Source organism: Macrosteles quadrilineatus, unplaced genomic scaffold, assembly GCF_028750875.1.
Source record: "Macrosteles quadrilineatus isolate MER2022 unplaced genomic scaffold, UCM_ALF_1.0 Scaffold_1__1_contigs__length_201487025, whole genome shotgun sequence".
NCBI lineage: Eukaryota > Metazoa > Arthropoda > Insecta > Hemiptera > Cicadellidae > Macrosteles > Macrosteles quadrilineatus.
The window spans coordinates 148,708,230-148,727,807 of NW_026542594.1; the positions used below are offsets into that span (position 1 = coordinate 148,708,230).

The 19,578-nt window shown below is 34.8% G+C and overlaps 1 protein-coding gene across 1 annotated transcript in view; it reads left to right on the forward strand.

The window, feature by feature from the left end:
* Positions 1-19,578, forward strand: part of LOC128987129 (transcription factor IIIB 90 kDa subunit) — a 73,483-nt gene that overhangs the window by 49,941 nt on the left and 3,964 nt on the right. The window contains exons 6-13 of the mRNA XM_054407851.1: positions 4,240-4,389; positions 5,303-5,396; positions 5,998-6,296; positions 6,963-7,073; positions 7,661-7,867; positions 8,656-8,763; positions 9,732-9,888; positions 11,267-11,415. Coding sequence (XP_054263826.1) covers positions 4,240-4,389; positions 5,303-5,396; positions 5,998-6,296; positions 6,963-7,073; positions 7,661-7,867; positions 8,656-8,763; positions 9,732-9,888; positions 11,267-11,415 — 1,275 coding nt within the window. The remainder of the gene's footprint in view (positions 1-4,239; positions 4,390-5,302; positions 5,397-5,997; positions 6,297-6,962; positions 7,074-7,660; positions 7,868-8,655; positions 8,764-9,731; positions 9,889-11,266; positions 11,416-19,578) is intronic.

Genomic DNA, 19,578 nt, shown 5'->3' on the forward strand with positions numbered 1-19,578 from the left:
ACAACTGTTGGACCAAAAACGATTTTGGACCAAACGAACTGTTTTACAACTGTTGGACCAAACGAGTTTGGACCAAATGAAATACTCCCTCCGAGACCTAGTTGGCTTAAAATCCGATCCTACACTGCGGCCATACAGTGACGAGTCATCATCAGCGTAATTCTGTCGCCGATACTATAGCGAGCTGCTCTTTTAGCATATCTTTCTCCTTGGTACTATACCATGATAACCGCAGGGGGCTCACGCTTGCGTGGGTTCGTGGCCTGGGCGACCACGCGGACCCTAGCTCTCCCAGAGGGGAGGTAACTGCCCGGTGTCAGACCCGGCACTTCAGGTAGACCACAGTTATGGACGACTGGTAAGCGCCAGCCCCTTAGGGGGAGCCTCCAGTGACATTCCCTCCATTCAGGGTGGGGGGGGGTGTTTAGCTCTCAGTGACGCCGTTAATTCCGCCTCTCCTCAACTACCTGTAACTGTGGTTGTGACTGAGTCCTACCTGTTGTGTTCGACTGACATTTTGTGAGGCATATCCTCGACTTTGGAAGTAGCCTCGTCCTGGGAGGTGAAATACCTAGCCCCCAGAGGGGAGGTAAATGCTCCGTGTTGGTATCGGCATTTCAAGTTGGCCACAGACATGGTCGACTGGGCATCGGGTCCCAGTGACATTCCTTTATCCAGGATGGAGGGGTGTTTAGCTCTAGGAGAGATGGAAGTACATCATAATCTCTAACCTACCTGTGTCTGTGGTACTTTGGGCTTCGGCCTGCTTGTGGTGTGCGACCAGCATTCAGTGGGCAAATCCTCGACTTTGGAAGTAACCTTTCCTGGAGGTGAAAACGGGCAAGTACCCGCAGCTCACGGGGACACTCAAGGGCAACGTAACTTTCCGCAGTGTGAGGGCAACGGTTTGTAGGTACTTATGCAAACCTATCCCTGTCTCTGAGCACGGACGGTATGGTTATCTTGAGTGTGGGGGGTTCTTCCCGGAACCTCAATTGAGTCAAGGGTGTCGCCACCTCTGGTGGATAGGTTCATCCGGGTGGGTCCCACTTCTATACCTGCCTCCTTTTGGGAAACCCTGATGGCCTGGCAGTGATGTTGGGTCTGACGGGCAAACGAAGTAGATCGGGTGCTGGGTCCGAGCCCGCCAGGGGTATCTGGGGATCTATCGCTCTGGATATCTCTGGTTCCCAGCAATGGGTCAGGCCTCGATCGGGCAGCGGTGTAAATGGGAGGTTGGGGTTCCCCCCGTCAGCGTGCTGATGGTCCCCTTCCTCCTGGCTATTGATGGCGGGTTCTGCCTGTCAGGGATGAGATAGGTCCCGAGTGTTGCTTGCACTAAATGCGTCGGGGCGCTCTACTATGGACCTCTAGGTTCCGACCTAGTGGAACCCAGGTGGAGTGACGCTTAAACAAGCAGCCGGAATCCCTGGTTAGGATTGAGGGGCAACCCTCTTTCCGAAGGGTCTGCTTCGGCAGCCGGCGAGCCTGATGACCTTAAGTCATCCGCCCATGATGTGCTAAAGGTTGATGCGTAAGCTTCGGCCTACATCATGGGGCCCGGGTATGTCCTGTAGGATAGGTACCGGGTAAGCAGTCAGGGGGCTTCGGCTCTCATGACAACAAATAATAATAATAATAATAATAATAATAATAATATACCATGATGAGCCACTGATTACACAAATCTGTAGTTGATACTATGGCGAGCTCTTCATTGGCGTAAATCTGCTAGCCATACAATGGCGAGCACTTTATCAGCGTGCCGTAACTATGTCAGCAATACTATGGCGTCTGCTCATTAGTGCGACTGTCTTTGATACATAGCGAGCCACTAGCAACGTTTATCTTATTCTATCACATCGTGGCTCTTTAACAACGTATCTAAAGGTTAGAAACAACTTTTCGTATATTTTCTCTGAACTTCAACTTCTTTCACTTTACAGACAAGAGAGGTTTGTGGCGCATGATGTCATTGTTGTTTACTATTTTCTATAGTAGTATTAGGGTCAAATAGTTCTCAAGTGATAAAACAGTATTTATCTGTTATCTCTATTATCACGTGAGATGTGAGATTGGTCGGTTGCATGTTATTGTATTGTGCGTGTGGCCTTGGTATTGTTTGTCTATCTCTCTCTCTCTCTCTCTCTCTCTCTCCCCCCCCCCCCAAGAGTGAGGCATCCCTTGAATGATAACCAGCTCATATGTCTCTTTGTTGTTAAACATGTCTTGATTTTCGCCGTGTACTAACTATAAAATAAATATTAACTTTAAACCTACATTCCTCCTTCCTTCTTGACTTGAAACATAACATAAAAAAATAATTTCTGTCAATACAGTAAATGCAATTAAAAATATCTATCAATATAAATTTCAGGATTTCGGACAGTTATGTATAATATTAACCTTCAGATATTTGCAGTGTAAGTTTATCTAATTTGTATGCTTAATGTTTTAAATCAAAATAAAGTAACTTATGTGTTGTTCGTCGTTTGGTATTGTTTGGAATTAAAATGCCTTTGATTTAACTGATAAATTTAATCAAAGTAGATCAGTTATCCATACGTCCAGTCCATATCACAACAATCCGGAACAACGACTGGCTCCAGTCCAAAAATCACTCTTTTTAGCAGGAATAAATAAGAGATTGTCGATACTCATTTCATATTCAAGTTCACATAATGTTTGGGAAAGTGTGAAACATGTTTCAGATATCCGCTACAACACTATTTCAAAAGCTCATGGAACATTGGGCTTCCCTTGGCCGAGATTTTAGAAAAGCACTAAATATTTTGTTATTTAAAAATAATGTTTAAATTAATTTGTCAAATGTGTATTTTACACAGTAGGCTATATGAAGCAGATATGAAGACTATATCGAGTTTGAGTTTTGAGTGGATATATCCGTTTTGGGCCCCCCTGGTTTTCGAAGTGATGTCTGTCCGTGTGTTTGTGTGTGTTTGTGTATGTCTGTATGTGTGGATGTGTATAGAGCTACAGACCACACCTGTAGTCCGATTTAGATGAAATTTGGTATGCAGGTACTAATCCATGAGAATTTTTTATTTTTAATGGTGATTTTCACATAAAACCTATAAAATATCGGAATAATCAAATGTTCTCGAAAATGGCCCGAATGGTTTTGATAAACATTTAGTATGTTGTAGCCATTTAAATTGTGAACAAAATGGTACGATTCGCGTTTCTGTAAAAATTACGGTTCAAAAGTTATTGTTACTATTGTTATTTTCTCATAAAACCGGTTTTGATTAAAATTTGTATGTTATGGTTCTTATAATTCTAAACAAAATAGTGCAACCACCCCAACACTGTAATCATTATGGTTCAAAAGTTATTGAAACTTATGTTATTTTCCCATAAAACCTTGTAAAATAGTCCTAACGGGAAATAGGATTTATGAAAAAATCCGTTTTTCATAAAAGTTAGTATGTTATGGTCCTAATATAATTTAAAAAAAGGGCAACCCCCCATTGCAGTAAAAATTATTTAACAGTAAATGCAACTTGTTTTGCAGACGTTATAAAATATGATCCCACCGCTTACCCATCATAAAAGTTGATGACAAGCTAATGGGAGAAAGTATCTGTCAAATTGCTGGTACTGTTTATTCACTTTAAAATTAATTGTGATTTTCTAATACTATTTTTGTTCGAAGGCCTCCAAAGAGCTCCCATCTGACAGTATTTCAAATCTGACACCTTAGCGTCTTCTTTACTTGAACTATAGTAAACCTCCCCTATACGATGGTTTTAGTCTTGTAGTAGCTGATAACAATTAACAATGTAAGGAAAAATCAATGCAAATGATGAGCAACAAAAAAAATTATAAATCACAAATTTCTGTGGTTTAAGACATTATCCGCATTGAAATCACATGCCAGTTAACCCAAGTGAATTAAGGAAAGTGTTGAGACCTTTAAAATGTGCATATTGGGTGGAGATTGGAGACCTTGGTTTACAATCAACCCTTAAATACAACACAGATGTCTATAAGTTAAATGTGCATAACCGCTTTTAAAATTTAGGAACTGAGTCCATGCGAAACTTTAAATCATTTTTTTTTATTAACTATAAATCATTAGCACCTGTATGCAATTATAAAAGCAAATCATTGTGAAGAAATTACCACGTTGTCGGTTGTATAAACAATTGTCAATGCACAAATAAATAGAAAATGTTAGTGTGCAATTTAAGTGAGAATTGAAACTTTTGTTGACAGATCCTTGCCTCTATGTGTTACGTTATGCCAATAATCTGGAGTTTGGGGATAAGACTCATGAAGTGACCATGACGGCGCTGAGGCTAGTACAGAGGATGAAGAAAGACAACATTCACTATGGTCGCCGACCATCGGGCCTCTGTGGAGCAGGTAAGTCTAATAGAGATATGGGTCTAATATTCTAATATTCTATTAGATGGCCGTGTATTAAAGTGAAAATGTTTTATCTTCTAAATAATTCCCCATTACTTCTCTGCAACAGTGATAAAAAACTAGAGCTTCCCACTAAACAATTTTGTCTGCCTCTATCAATGTTAGGCGTGGCAATTTAGAAAATTTTATACTTATTTTACACTGATTGTCTTTTTTGATTAGATATGAACAAATACACACAGTACACTACCATGTGTACAATATACCACATTTTTTAATGTCTAATCGTAGTGTAAATATTTGTGCATTTTATTGGTTTAACTTCGACGGTGCTGCTTCAGCCGAGATCTACATGTGTCTGATGGTTGTATTGTGGTGTATTGTGTCAAACAATTACAGCTCTTGAGCTGATTAATGAAGGTAATAATGTATTACGTTACTACTCCTGAAAATAGGTGTTTACCGGACGAGTGTGGTCGTTCCCGTGCGAGACAAAGGCGAGTGCGGGATTACTATTTGAGGCCGGTAAACACATTTTGGACGAGTGACGTACAAAATTTTACACCACACTACTCTAAGATAACTTAACAATAAAATATCTGTACAAATCTTTATTCCCACCGACAAGAAGGACAAACAATCACTACTCATAACCTCTAAGATAGGTTATGTTTTTGTTTATAACCACTCATTGCCAAATATAATCAGCTGTTTGGTGTCAGGTAAAAACGCTTTACAGTACAGTAGTACGTAATGAACCCCATTAGATTAACCTAGTGTAAACAGCTGTTTTCTGGACTAAATCCTTGCGTGGGAAGTTCGTTAAAACCTTGTAGTGTGGCATAAAGCATAATTATTGTTTAAATGTGTTAAATGTTGCTTTCTTTAATTCAGACGTAATTGATTTCAGCTTTACTAATGGCAGCAAGATTACATGACTTCAACAGAACTGTTGGCGACATTGTAAAAATTGTTCATATTCATGAAAGCACCCTGAGGAAAAGGTAAATAGTATTCTAATTTCTTTAACAATATACATTTATCATTATGCTTTTGGTAAAATTTACTATTTCATTAGTTAAAATTTATTATTGTTCTCCATCATTCAAAGTTTTTTAATCTGTGGCTCCGTTGTGTATAATACATACATGAGTATCTTTGTATTTCTTTGTTTTAATAATGTTTTTCTGTCCTACTTCAGCATCACACTTGTATTTCCTTCTAGTCCTTCAGTTAGGTTTTTGTAGAAGTCTTTATGCTACATGTTTTTTTGTTCCAGTATATCCAAGCCTGCTTATCTTGATTTTCTTAGCAAACGTCTAGGGCCCGAGATAGTCACTTAAGCTGTATGCTGTAAGGCATTGAAGAAGAATTTTTAAAATGAATATAAAAGGGTAGTAAATCAAAAATTTAATATAATACTGTTACTTTTAAACTCTGTACCAAATTGTAATATTTTTCAACCAAGACAAGGCCAATGCAGCTATTTATTTGCATCATAAGACATAAGGTTGGAATCAATGTACTCGGAATTGACTTTTAACATCGATCCATCCCTATTTTCTAGTTTCTTTACCATTATAGTAATTTGTATTTGATCCATAGATTGGTTGAGTTTGGAGAGACACCGTCTAGTTCGCTCACATTGGATGAGTTTATGAACGTAGACCTAGAGGAGGAACAGGACCCTCCTTCGTACAAGGCAGCGAGAGCCAAAGACAGAGAGAGGGCTGAGCGGCTGCAGAAGATGATAGATGATATGGAGACTGAGAGCTCCTCCAGCTCTCAGATATCACAGCTCCAACGGGAAATAGAGAGGAAACTAGAAGAAAGGAGAGCTCTCAAACGGCCAGTTTTGAGTGAAAAGAACCTAAGTTTAACATCGAGTACAGATGGAGGAAGTGGTATGTTGTCTTCAAAATCAAATGTACGGTATTATAAGTTTATCATACATAGCAAAGCAATGCATAAGTTCAGGTACTTTTGAAAATCTTAGTCTAAAGATGACAACCTTTTTGAGTTAGAACACTAATAACTGACATATTTTATGTGTTTCAGACAACGAGGGGGGGGGGGGGCGACTTTGGGCGCTGCAGCCATAACATTTTATTCTCATAGGTTTAAAAGTTAATACTCAACAACCAAATAAACATTTGTTTACCAATAGTCATTCATGTACATTTAAATGTCCTGGAGTACAACCTTCAACACCTGTCATATTCCTACAGGGAAATTCATTGAAAAATATAATTGCTTTGCCTTATTACACTCTCTACCTCCAACTCTCCATCTAGTTAATTCTGTAGGCCTAATGGTTGTCTCTTTCTAACAGGTTAACTTGTCAGTCACCCTTATAAAAACTTTACCTTTGTACACTTATAGAACACAGAGATAAGCTATATAATATAATGAATTTACAAGAACAATTACAGTTCAGTTGACATAGTGTGCAAAATAATTATTCCATTTCATATAATTTGCCATTAGCTCCAGTAATCTTTATCTTGTTCTATCCCTGCAGAACTTAATAAGGTTTGACTGTTTCGTAACAAACTTGTTTTTTTTTACAGTAGAAGAAGTAGATACGGACAAGTTTGTGACTCAATCTACACTAGGCGTCATACACGACTGTTTGACCACAGAGGATGCTGAGAAGGAAACAACACAACCTGTGGGATTAGGTACTAAACTGTTCTCTGTATCAGATACAAAAACAATGGATACAGTCTTTTGGACATGATGCTTTCTCAAGCATCATAACACACAAACTAAAATCGAAAACTGACTATAGCTGTTCAACTTAGTACAGCGTAGTAATATGGGTAGCTGAGTAGTTATAGTTCTCACCCAACAAATAAAAGTGTTACCAGTTTGATCTGTCCGTGATTATTAGACTTGTAATAAATAGTCCTGGCTAGACAAAAAGCTGTTCTTTGTCAGATACAAAATGCAATGCATATCATTCCTCACCCAACCTTCTTTTTCATTTGGTTTAAAATATGTCTAGTTGCATACCCAATAACTTTTCATCACTTTGTATAGGAAAATAATTCTTTTTCGTATAGCTCAGTTAAACAAAAAATGAGGTTTTCCCCCCTATCAAGAGATATGATTTTACATTTGATTTATCAAAAACTCAATTTGTACTAAAATTTAATTTTGTCCAAAAATGTCTAAGGCAAAAGCTGATCACTAAAGATAAAAACCATTTCAAAGATTTTTTAAATTTTGATTTTACGAGTGTTTTTAACAAAATAACTTTTTGTAGGTCCAACAGCAGCATTGATGGGGTTAGAATCTAACAAGGCTGACTCAGGGACGACGGAAAAGCAGTTTGGTGATGAGTCGGGGGAGCTGGACTTGGTAGGCATTGATGATGACGACATTGACCAGTACATCATGTCTGAGCATGACGCAAGCAACAAGGATAAGATCTGGATGGCGATGAACGCCGATTACTTACGAGAGCAGAAAGGTAACATGGATGTTTAAGCAAAGTATTACTCGTAACAATGATTGGTTTTTATCACAAAAATCACGTAGATTATGGAACTGTAAATTTGTCATTCAGGAAATTTTGTTTATACCTACATATTATAGGAATATGGACTTAAAAGGAAGTATTGGCTTGAAAAATATCTAACTGACAGATATACAAAGGAATCAGAGGTGATGTAATAGTATATTTTGTACCTAGGGCCGAAAATGAGGTTTTTACAGCCTGAGATGGTTTTTAAGTTCGAGATGAAGCCATGAACTTAAAACGATCGAGAGCAGCAAAACCATTTCGGTCCGTGGTACGAATGCTATTTTTCACCACACTATACCCTATTACCACTATTCACCACAATAATAATGCATATTGTAGTCAACACAACTACAACTTTAAGGTTATGTAAAGAAATTATTTGATGAATCAGCAAAAATAATAATAAATAGCTGCTAGGCAGCGGTGACAATAAAACAATTCTATTGCAATGCTGTGGACACTGGTTGTGTATTTAATATGCATTAATGTTTTAAGAAAGTAAGCGAGCAGCTGATTTTCCGAGGGATGTAAAAACCTGCTCGGGCCCCAAATGACGACAACAGCTGGCATGGACAGCAAATCGTAACTTTCAGCCTCCAATTAACGTTTGTAAATCAGCTAAAAACATCATAGTGTGGTGAAAACACTTTTATGAGCATTACTCTCAAGTATATAGCTGTTATGGCGATTTGTTTTTATGACGTTTGTATTACAATATTTTTGTTATATTATAGAAAAGGAAGAAAGACTCGAGAAAGAAAGAGAGGAAGGTAAGCCAGAAAAAAAGAAAAGAAAAGTTACGGGAAAGAAAAACAAGAATACTCTTGCTGCAAGTTCAGCTGGTAAGTACGTGGTTCTGTGTGTTATAAAAACAGTACCGGGGGACCGAGCCTTGTTTGGTTGTGGTTAATTGGGATTAATCGTTAAAACAATCATAAACAGGCATTTTATAATTAAAAAAAAAATGTTTATAGTAAACCATAGACAACACCAGATCGTACAACTCTATAATGTGAAAGTATGCAATTAAACAAAAATAAGATACAATTTTATGGTCTTGCTTAAGTTGAAGTGCTACTCGGACAGAAATTTTCTCCCAGAGAGATTGAAACCCGTTGTTCGCCTTTTACGCTTACCAATGACAGCAGATATAAATATGATTAAAAAAATCTTATTAGTTTCAATTCCTTTTGACAAGGATTTTTTGCTACTTCTCTCCTCAGATACGCTAAAGAAATTGAAATTCTGTGTCTGTTTTTTTCATTTGGCTTTAGTATACAGTAATAGGTGAGGGAAAGTCATAAAATAATTACAGCAAAGTCTCACAAACTCCATGTAATGTAGACCAGAAAATTGACGAGTTTGGGAAATGTCGACTTATTTGGGAAAAGGGCTACAAATCAAAATTAGACGTAATATGTTGTGTTTAATTTAACTTCTCGTGTATAGAACAAACTAAATTTCAAACACAATAAATGTTAAATACCTGAATTCAGCTTGTTAAAAATACATGACTTAGTTTATTCCAAACTTAACCTATAGTAATGCAAATGCAACTGACTGACTGGCTAAGTTTGTCTCAATGAAAAGGCCAGGGACGGAAGAGGTTTTCTAGGTTTGTTGGGCATGCAAGGAAGAGAAAAATTCCTCCGCAAGGACTGTGGAGAGGGCGCAATAATGTCTCTCAGGCTCATAGCACATCAACCACTGGCCTGCAATGAGGCCGGTTATCAGATGCCAAGATTGCTGGACTTTACTCAAGTAAGCAGATTCATTTGTAACACTGTAATTCAGTAACATATTTTTTTAGGTGAAGCTATTGAAAAAATGCTCCAAGAAAAAAAGATTTCTAGCAAAATAAACTACGATGTCTTAAAAAGTTTGAATGTAGAGGGCAGTATAAACCCTACACCAACTGAGCCTCAAAAGCTTCCGGAGCCTGAAATAATTCTTCCTCCTCCCAAAAGGTAAATCTCAAAGTGTGATTTAGATTCATTACAATTACTTGAAAAATGCAAATAGGCATCCAAGTAGGCTAATCTTTGTACACTGCTACACTCAGTTATTATGATTGTGTTAATTTAATTTATACTGCAACTATTGTACTTATGCATTTCAGAGTGTTATTTAGGGATATAACAAATTTTGAAGGTGTAAACAATCAGGGACATTATACCCAATAGAACTCCTTTGGCCATTGCCGAGGGTGTTAGCGGACTTGGATGTTCAAGGGGAATCAACAATATTTTTAATGAATGAAGTAGTTACAATTATATTCATGATCCAAATAAATAAAAAAACACAAAAAACTGATTTCCATTAATATTTCTTTTTTTGATCTTTTTTAAAACTACGGTAGAGACCCGGAAACTCGGCACTCGATAACCCGGCAGTCTGGATAAATCAGCCATCACCTGGCTCAGAAAATTAGCGATTTTTTTAGTTCGAGTTAAACATGGACTCGACCAGCTCAAGTCAAATCATTTGCAACTTTGTTCGGATTTGTTGTACTATATCTGATGACCTAATACTGACTTGTAATATAAATAATAAAAAGGCGGTTAAAAAGCTTAAAAATTGTATTGTTCTTATGTTTAACCCTAGTTTCCAATAACCCAGCATTTCACAAACTCGGCACCCTTCCAGTCCACATTACGCCGAGTTTGCGGGACTCTATTATTAATCAATTGTCTTTCTTGACATACCCATTCAGATTCTGTTATGTTTGCTGTGGAAAAATATGGACTAAATGAAATTTGAGACTCTGCAATTCTTGGAAATCTGTTTCCCTTCATAAATGTTGGCATCTTTTTGTAAGGGAATGGTCTAAACCTTGTTTTTGTTACTATCTAATGTATTTAAACCTCAAACATGCAATACTTAGGAAAAGGAACTTATTGTGTCCCCTCCCCTCACAGGTGGTAATAACTATTTAACCCCCCCCCCTCATGAATGGGGAGGGGGCCCATGTTTAGCCTTGGGTATTCATTATAGAGGATTATTCCAGGCCTGTAAACAGTTACCAGTTTGTGTATTACATAGTTTCTGAAGTAAAAGCAATGTGAGCCCATTGAGGAGATTTATGTGTGTGTTTAAACCAAAAGAGTTCAGCTAGCTTAAATCCATCCACTGAAAATAGCTGGATTCCTTCTTTTTGTGCATTAGTGTATCAAGTCTTAAATTCCTTTTTGTGTTGGATGTTCATATTGTTTAGTAATACATTCATTCCATGGTGACATGTCTTGTAGGCTTTAATTACAAGAGTGATACTAATACATGTCTAATGAATGATAAGTGAATTAGATGTAAGATACAAAAATATAACAATATTTTTTTGTGACACAGTGTCCTCTCATCAAAAAGATCTAAAGCAGTTCCCAAAGTGCAAAAGGTGAAAGCTGAAGTTAAGACTGAACCAATAAAGATTAAGGAACAACTCAAAGAAGAAATAGTAGCGCCTGTTCCAGTGATAAAGACAGACCAGTCAGCTACAGGTATGTGGAACATTTCCCAAAACATAGTTTAATTTAAACGGAGACTTAAACCACAGACCCACGGTTTTGTGAGGATAGTTTAGTTTTATTTGGTTTATTATTGTAAGCAAAGGTGTTGATAATACTGATATACCATTATTTTGTCTGCAATAATAGCTCAATTTGGACAATAATAACTTAAAATCAGATCAATGTAACCACTTTGCAGGTTAAGTGTAAGAAAGGGCCATGTGGCCCTAACTTTGCCTGTGGAAATAAAGGATTTTCCCTTCATTTCAAATGTAAACTTCTTAATCATATTTGCCTCGGTATTTTGAAGTACACCCACATAATTGATTTTGATTATTGTTGGAAACGGGAGCCCTGAGACAATTGTCAATTAGTTGGCTTGGCTAAACCAAAATAACCTGACTGAAGTTGTGAGGCTGTCTGCTGGCCACGTGCCAGACTGTGTGTGTGTAGTTAGTGTAGTACTACAGACATGATGAGATACTTGCCACTTGTTGTCTTAGGTCTCCTCATCATCTCACCTGGTATGATTTTAAATGCTTGTTTTGTACTTATATTTCAAATAATAGTTTTTATATAATTAGATTGGCCAATTAATTTGATATAATCTGTAGCAATTTGTGGTTCGATTTTGGTGATATTTGGCATGAATGTGAGGGGCAGGAGAATCTTGAATGAGGTCACGAACTAGCAAAATCGGGTAGAAGGGACAAGTGTTATAGAGCTCAAACATTTTAAAAAAATTGGGGTTTTTAGAATTTGTATTCTAAAAAATGAAAATAGTTGACTTTCATTGCACGCATCATGTGAAGCGCAAAAATAGTTTTTATATTGTACGCTTAAAGGTTGAGGTAAAAATTGAAAAAATTGTAAAAACTATAGGCCTACACTAAACTGTTGTAGAATACTGGTTATTTTGATTGATTTTGAGAATTATTTATTTTTTTTTCCTACTTGTTAAATTTTATATATTTCAAATAGGGAATAAATCTGGTGTTTAAGGAAATATTTGATGAAAAATCAAATAAAAATTTATGGAAATACGCTTAGTTGGCAGGTTTGCTGCGACAGATGTATTCTAATAGTTGATTCAACATGTTTATTTAACATGGTGCATTATTTAATAATTTAATAAACATGTTGCATTATTTAATAACTTAATAAACATGGTGCATGTTTATTTAATATTGTTTAGACATAGGCCTAATTATCTTATATATTTAAAAAAAAAATTGGTTTTTCTTTTCCGAGTTCGTTGAGCTCTTCTACACAACCGATTTTCATGATTGAGGTCTCAAATTGAAAGTATTCTCGAAAGATTTGCCATCAAGCATCGGCATATATTTATTTATAATCTCACTCGGCCTATACGTGAACGAAATTTGCTCTCCATGTATTTCTTATGGGAGTTAAATTTTGTTTTTCTTTACCGAGTTCGTTTGGCTCTTCTACCCGACCGATTTTCATGATTGAGGTCTCAAATTGAAAGTATGCACAAAGATTTGCCATCAAGCATTGGCATATATTCTTATATAATCCTACTTCGCTTATACTTAAATGAAATTTGCTCTCCATATATTTCTTTTGGGAGTTAATTTTTTTTTTCCGAGTTCGTTACGCAAAGATTTTACATCAAGTATCGGCATATACCTACTGTATTACTCGACCAAAAAACATAACTTACATAACTTGACATAACATAACTTGATTCATTTTCAAATTCTTACTTCATTTTCAGTTATAATTATATAATCCTACATATTTATGGCCTAAGAACCTTCAGTGAAATGCCAGCTTTCATTTAAGCTATGAGTTATTCAAATAGGACAAGTTTCAAGCAAAATAGGTGAACAATTAACATAAAAATTATTTTTCATATGGTTTTCTATGATTAAAAATCAATGGCTCCGATATTTGTCATGTTTTTTATATGTTTTAGACTCAAAATAATCAGTAAATTATAGGCATCAATTTGAGCTATTGATTGTTTAAATCAGTTAAGCTCAAGATACTGTATTACTCAATCAAAAATCATAAATTTGATTATTACTTGGATATTATATTTATTTTAACGCTGCGGAGCAGCATGATCATTCTATCATTCTATCATCATCATTCTATGATGTGAGCATTCTAGTTCACATTGAATATTGATCAGTTTTAAGACCAGAAATATTTCAAATAAATTTTGCAGCACAATAATTAGGTTTTTAAAAGTACCTGACAGCCCACTTTACAGCCTTATAATAAGCTTATATTTTTTAACAGTTATAGAAACACGTGTTTATGTTTGTTATAATGTGAAAGAACACATCCGGTTATTTGATCGTTTTGAGCAACTTTACCTTTTTAACCCTTTGCAGTCGAATGGAGCGTATAGGTCGCCGGACGCCATTTTTCCCGAATGGCAAACTATATTCACCGAAAAATGGAAAAAAAATTTGTCCTCAAAAGGTTAATGGTTTGAAATCTATATTAAGCTAAGAAAGTAAAACAAATATTTAAACTGTTTATATTTACAATAACGTAAGAAATATGTATTCAATTTTATTTATATAACCATGAAAAATACTACTGCTACTACTTTTGAGACTTGTTTATACTGAAGATTTACATTTTGTATTGTAACAATTCAGTATATTTTCACTGATATTTGTCCACAGAATAATTTAATTTTCACTATATGTTTTTCTTTTTATCTGTATGTCAATCCGTCAGTGGGGTAACAGAAGGGCCCGCAGGGCCCGCAATTGGGGGGGGGGGGGAGCTGAGGGGGCCCGCGAACCGGTGAGCGAGAAACAGTGAGCAGAGAGGCCCGTGAGACGAGTGGGGCCGAAAAGTTAGAGTTCATTCTTATTTAAATGTATTATCAATCATTCAATAATTGTATTGAACAAGTAATAACATTGATGTTATTAATAATATGTTGTTATCAGTTATCGTTTAATTTCGTTAGGCCTCTTCAGTGATAACGGACCAGGGTAACAAATTAAACGTGTTATAAAACGTGGGTCTTTGATTATTATGCAATCTTACTTTTGTCACTGAGAAATATTTTACTTCTCGGTTATTTCGTACACTGCTTATTTCGTCTGCAAACATTTTGTTACTTTGGAGCCTGGAGTCATGAACGTTGGCTGGGGCTTTTAATATTGTGTTATTTTACATTTTAGTTTTGTCTTAATATTGATTGTATTTTGTTAAATACAAAATACTGCTACTCTACTCACTGTGTTCGTTAGCCCATATCTTATTTTACCTCACAATTAACCAATACTAAAGACATTTGTTGTAAGACAAACGCTTACAACATAATAAGACACTTGAAATCCATACAAAGATAAAATAAAAAATGCAATAGGCTATTTTAGCCTGTGATAAAAGTACGTCAATCTATTAAATTAACCAGCTTTTAGTATATGAGTTAATTTTAACCAAAGATTAAACTAACCTAATAAATTAATACTTTCTCATCCTTCAGTCATATTTGGTTTAAAATTCGCACATAGTGGCGTCCCCATCTTAAATAATTGATTGATTGACTTTAATACTTTACTTTGAAATGGCAACCATACCAATGTAGGTATTTTAAGCCAAGAATTAATGGAGATGAGTGTAGGATGAGTGGCCCAACCTTTTAGTTTTGAAAGGGACTAAGGCCAACATATTCGTTAGACACAGATGTTAATTAATAGCCAATACAGCAAAAGGCAACTAAGGGGCCTAAGGGGGTTAATAGGGGAATTCGAGCCACATTTTTTGCCTTGTAATTAACAAATTAGTCAAATTGATATAATAAAAAAAAAATATATATATATACAAAAATATAATAAAAATTGATATTGTGTGATAGGCCTAAATTAAATGTAAAATTTTTAACCTCCTTGATATAAACATTCCGATAGACGGATGGAAAATAAGTTTTTTTTATTTGATTTCAAAACTATTTACAAACACTAATATTGATATAATGACGTAGTGATGTAACACTTTCATCAAACCACGACTGAAATACTTAGCACACCCTTTTATGGAACATAACCCATAATTTAATATTTTTTTCATAATTTATTTACCGCTCTTTTAATGATTAATCTGTTTCATCATTGTATCGGTGGTCCAAAAATAACTCTGGGGGGAGGGGGAGGGCGTTTGATTATGTTGTATCAGTAGTCTAAAAATAGCTCATAAGAGGGGGCCCAAAAAATAAGTTTGCAGGGGGGCCCGTAAACATTTGTTACGCCACTGCAATCCGTCTCCCTTTTCAAAAACCATCATGTGTAAAAATTTTCCAAGCAGACCAATAGGTAATTGATTCAATATAATGTAATATATAAAACTTTAAAATAACCTAATTATGTAAATATGTGATAGCCTTTTGTAACAAAATTGAATTAAGTTATTATTCTGTGTTCGCTCGTTAAAGCAGCTGATTAAAATTGTTTTTTATTTCTTTTTTGCATCGATATTATTTGTTTGTTATGTTCACAAAAAACATTTAGTCGACATCAGCACACTCAAACATTTCGAACATGAATCACTCTGAAAATCCAGACAGTAAACATTAAAACCAATGGTAAAACAACATCTAAACAAACATTCATATTATTATATATACAATTGCTCATAATACAACCTAAGAGTAGTAAATAGTCAATGGTAGTAGTCAATGATCAATGGTATTAATTGGACTGTTCTCTTTTGTAGTGTATTTTGTAATTTCTAGCTTACTGTAGATGGTTTGTCATAACCAAATGTCATTAGTCTTTCTTTATTTACTTTTACGTTGTTTTTTTAATTGGTAACCATCATAGCAACCCATAAAGCCAATGTTAAGTTAAAGGCCATTTTAGATTAGTTTTAATTTGTACAGACATTACCAAATTGAAATTTGTTTGTGTAATAACATGATGTTCACTGTTTGTCAAAATAACCCTGGAAAGTTTGGCTTTAATATGTTCAGCCGGTATTGAGTTATCTGATGACATAGTTAGTTTGCCTAAGTTCCGATCTCAAAGAGCTTTGCTCAATAAATGTATAGGTATATATATATATGTATGAATTTAAACAGATGGTGTTTTTGGCCTCTAGGGACCTCAAAACAAAAAGTAAACCTGTCCCGGGTCCGGGTCTTACCATGAGTACTATGGTAGTAGCTTATTCCTATATTATCCTACATGGGAAATTCACTAAATATTACCTAGATGGGAAATAAGCTAAAAATATAATTTTTTTACGTAATACTAAACAAAATGTAGTAATAAACATTATAAACACACATATGATTGGCATAATATAAACACAGTGATTATTTTATTGTAGTTAAATAAAAAGTTATTTTATTAGACTAGAGTCTAAGGTTTTAGCTGTTTATAAGCAATTTGCAATAACTCACTTTGCCGATATATTTAAATACTCTTTTTTTTGTCTGGTAACACAAATAACACTAAAGATCTTAGCCATTGATTATTGTAACTAAATATCCTGTATTACTCACAGTCGCAATCCATTGAAATTTGTCACTTTAATTTAAGTTATTTGAAAACTTGTAACCAAAACACAAACAGAACACTTTCAGGATCTGTCTCCAAACCTTTACTTTCAAGGTGGCTGATTGATAACGATCTCTTCTTGATGACTGTTGATAATTTTCCATCACCTGACCGAGCACAACAACTATGATATAACAATCCAGACATTGATGACATTGTGATATCAGTGGCAATATAAATTTTTACAGTCCAAAAGATTTTTTAAATATCCTTCATTTTGTAAATTAATATTTAAGAAACATGTTTCAACTATTATAATGGAGGACTCTCTTTAACACTGTCGAATCAATATTCAATAATTAATAATTCAAATCAAATAAAATCAAATATGCCTTTATTCATAATATGTACAATTTATGTACAATGAATGGTGTCAGATCTTATTTCTAAGAAATAAAAATAAGTACATTAAAATTAATCTATTTACAAGGATAATACAGAACACCTCTTTTTACCAACAAATTTTACCAGCAACGCCATTTAACTTATTTTATTTAAAAACTCATTAATTGAATAACAAGTGTTCTCAATCATGAATGCCTTTAAATTTTTATTGAATTTCTTAATGTTAGTCTCACTTTTCAAACTTTCGGGCAATCTATTAACCCTCCCAGTGTTACTTGACGAAAATTCGACAAGCAGCACACTTTGTGTAGTGTTACTTGTCGATTTTTCGACACGCAGACATCGTTTACGGCGAAGGCTCTATGACTGACTGAATCGGATTGAACTGGATCGAGTTAGGTATCGTTCTTTCCGTAATATTCTAAGCTTTCTCCAGAGGTCTGTCTCTAAGCGCTATTCATTTTAGTTCCGAAAATATTGTAGCAGACAGCTGACGTGCGTGTATTTGTAAACAGCTAGGTTCCCCCGGACCGATGACTGATGTGTTTTATTACGTTTATCATTGTTTTAGTGTTAAAAATCAAAAGTAGTGATATACGTGGTGCATTATAAGAAGATTTAAGTGGTTTTGAAGTGCTGGTTGATGATCCTGAAGAAGTAGGTAGTGATATTGATGTAAATTATCAGCCAGATTCCTAGCTATGGTTAGGCTATGCATTCTTAGCTAAACGCTATGTACTGAAATCAGTTTTTTGCCCATAACTTATTCATTTGCAAATATACTTCCTTATATTATTATATATTTGTAATCCTCATAAAATTTAGAACAAAGTGGCTATTTTCAAATATTTATAGGCCTATAATTTATACAATTTCATTGAGCGCGAACTTATTTTTTTTTTGAAAATTTTCGAAATTATATTTTTTTTACCTAAAAATTTTTTTTTTGAAAAAATGTTCCTTATGTTTTATATATAATATTGAAGCCCATGATTTTCCAAACAAAATGGTATATAGAACATTAGAATTAACATTGTTTTAAGCTTCTCAGATCCGTTTTAATAAAACCTTGCAAATGCGCCAAAAATAGGTGGACATTAAGGCCTAAACTATGGACACTTGGAGGGTTAAAGAATTTTGGCACCCTTATATGTGGTCTTTTTTTTAATTCTAATCTATGTGTTTCTAATTTTAAATCATTTTTGTGTCTAGTGTTATAAGTATGATTATGGCCAAGAAAACTAGTATTAGTCATGTTTTGTCTTACATACATAACACATTCATATATATATAAATCAAACACCGACAAAATTCCCAGTTCCCTAAACCTATCCTTTACATGAGCCTTGTACTTCAAACCTAGCATGATTCTTATACATTTCTTTTGGAGTTTCAATATCTTTTTTAAGTTTTTGTGAGTTGTTGCTCCGTATACACAAATGTTGTATGCCAAATGTGAGTGAACCAAGCTAAAATATATTACTTTTAAAGTGGCTAAATCACAAAATTTAGATAATCTTCTAAGGACATAAATTCCTGAATTCATTTTGCCTTTAACTTTGTTAATATGTTTATTCCAGTTTAAATTGCAATCCACAATTAAACCCAAAAATTTTGCATCCGTTACTTTGTGAAATAATGTTGTCATTTAATTTTATTTCTGTTGAAAACCCATTTTGGTTCTTATTTGTATTAAAATTTATAAAGTTTGTTTTATTAAAATTTATCTGTAAGTTTAGATTTGTCAAAAATGAAACTATGTTATTTAACTCTTCTTCTGCAGATCTTTTAATATGTTCATCGGTTGGTCCTGAAACTTTCAAATTTGAATCATCTGCATACAGAACTACTTTGTTGGCATTCTGATTAACCAATATATCATTAATTCCATTTATGTATATAATGAATAATAATGGGCCTAATATTGACCCCTGTGGGACTCCAAATTTTATGCACTGTGTTTTTGAATTTATTTTTGTTTGTTTTCCGCCAGTTGTAGAAGCTATTTCAACAAATTGTTGCCTATCGGTTAGATATGATCTGAACCAATCAAGTGCTTTGCCTTTAATACCAAACTGTGTCAAAATTTTAACCATGGTACCATGACAGACTCTATCAAATGCCTTTTGTAGGTCCATAAATAGTCCAATACATTTTTCACCCCTATCAATGGCATCAATAATGGACTCAATAAATTGAACAGTTGCTGTTTTGGTCGACTTTCCAGCCCTAAATCCATGTTGGTTGCCATTAATTA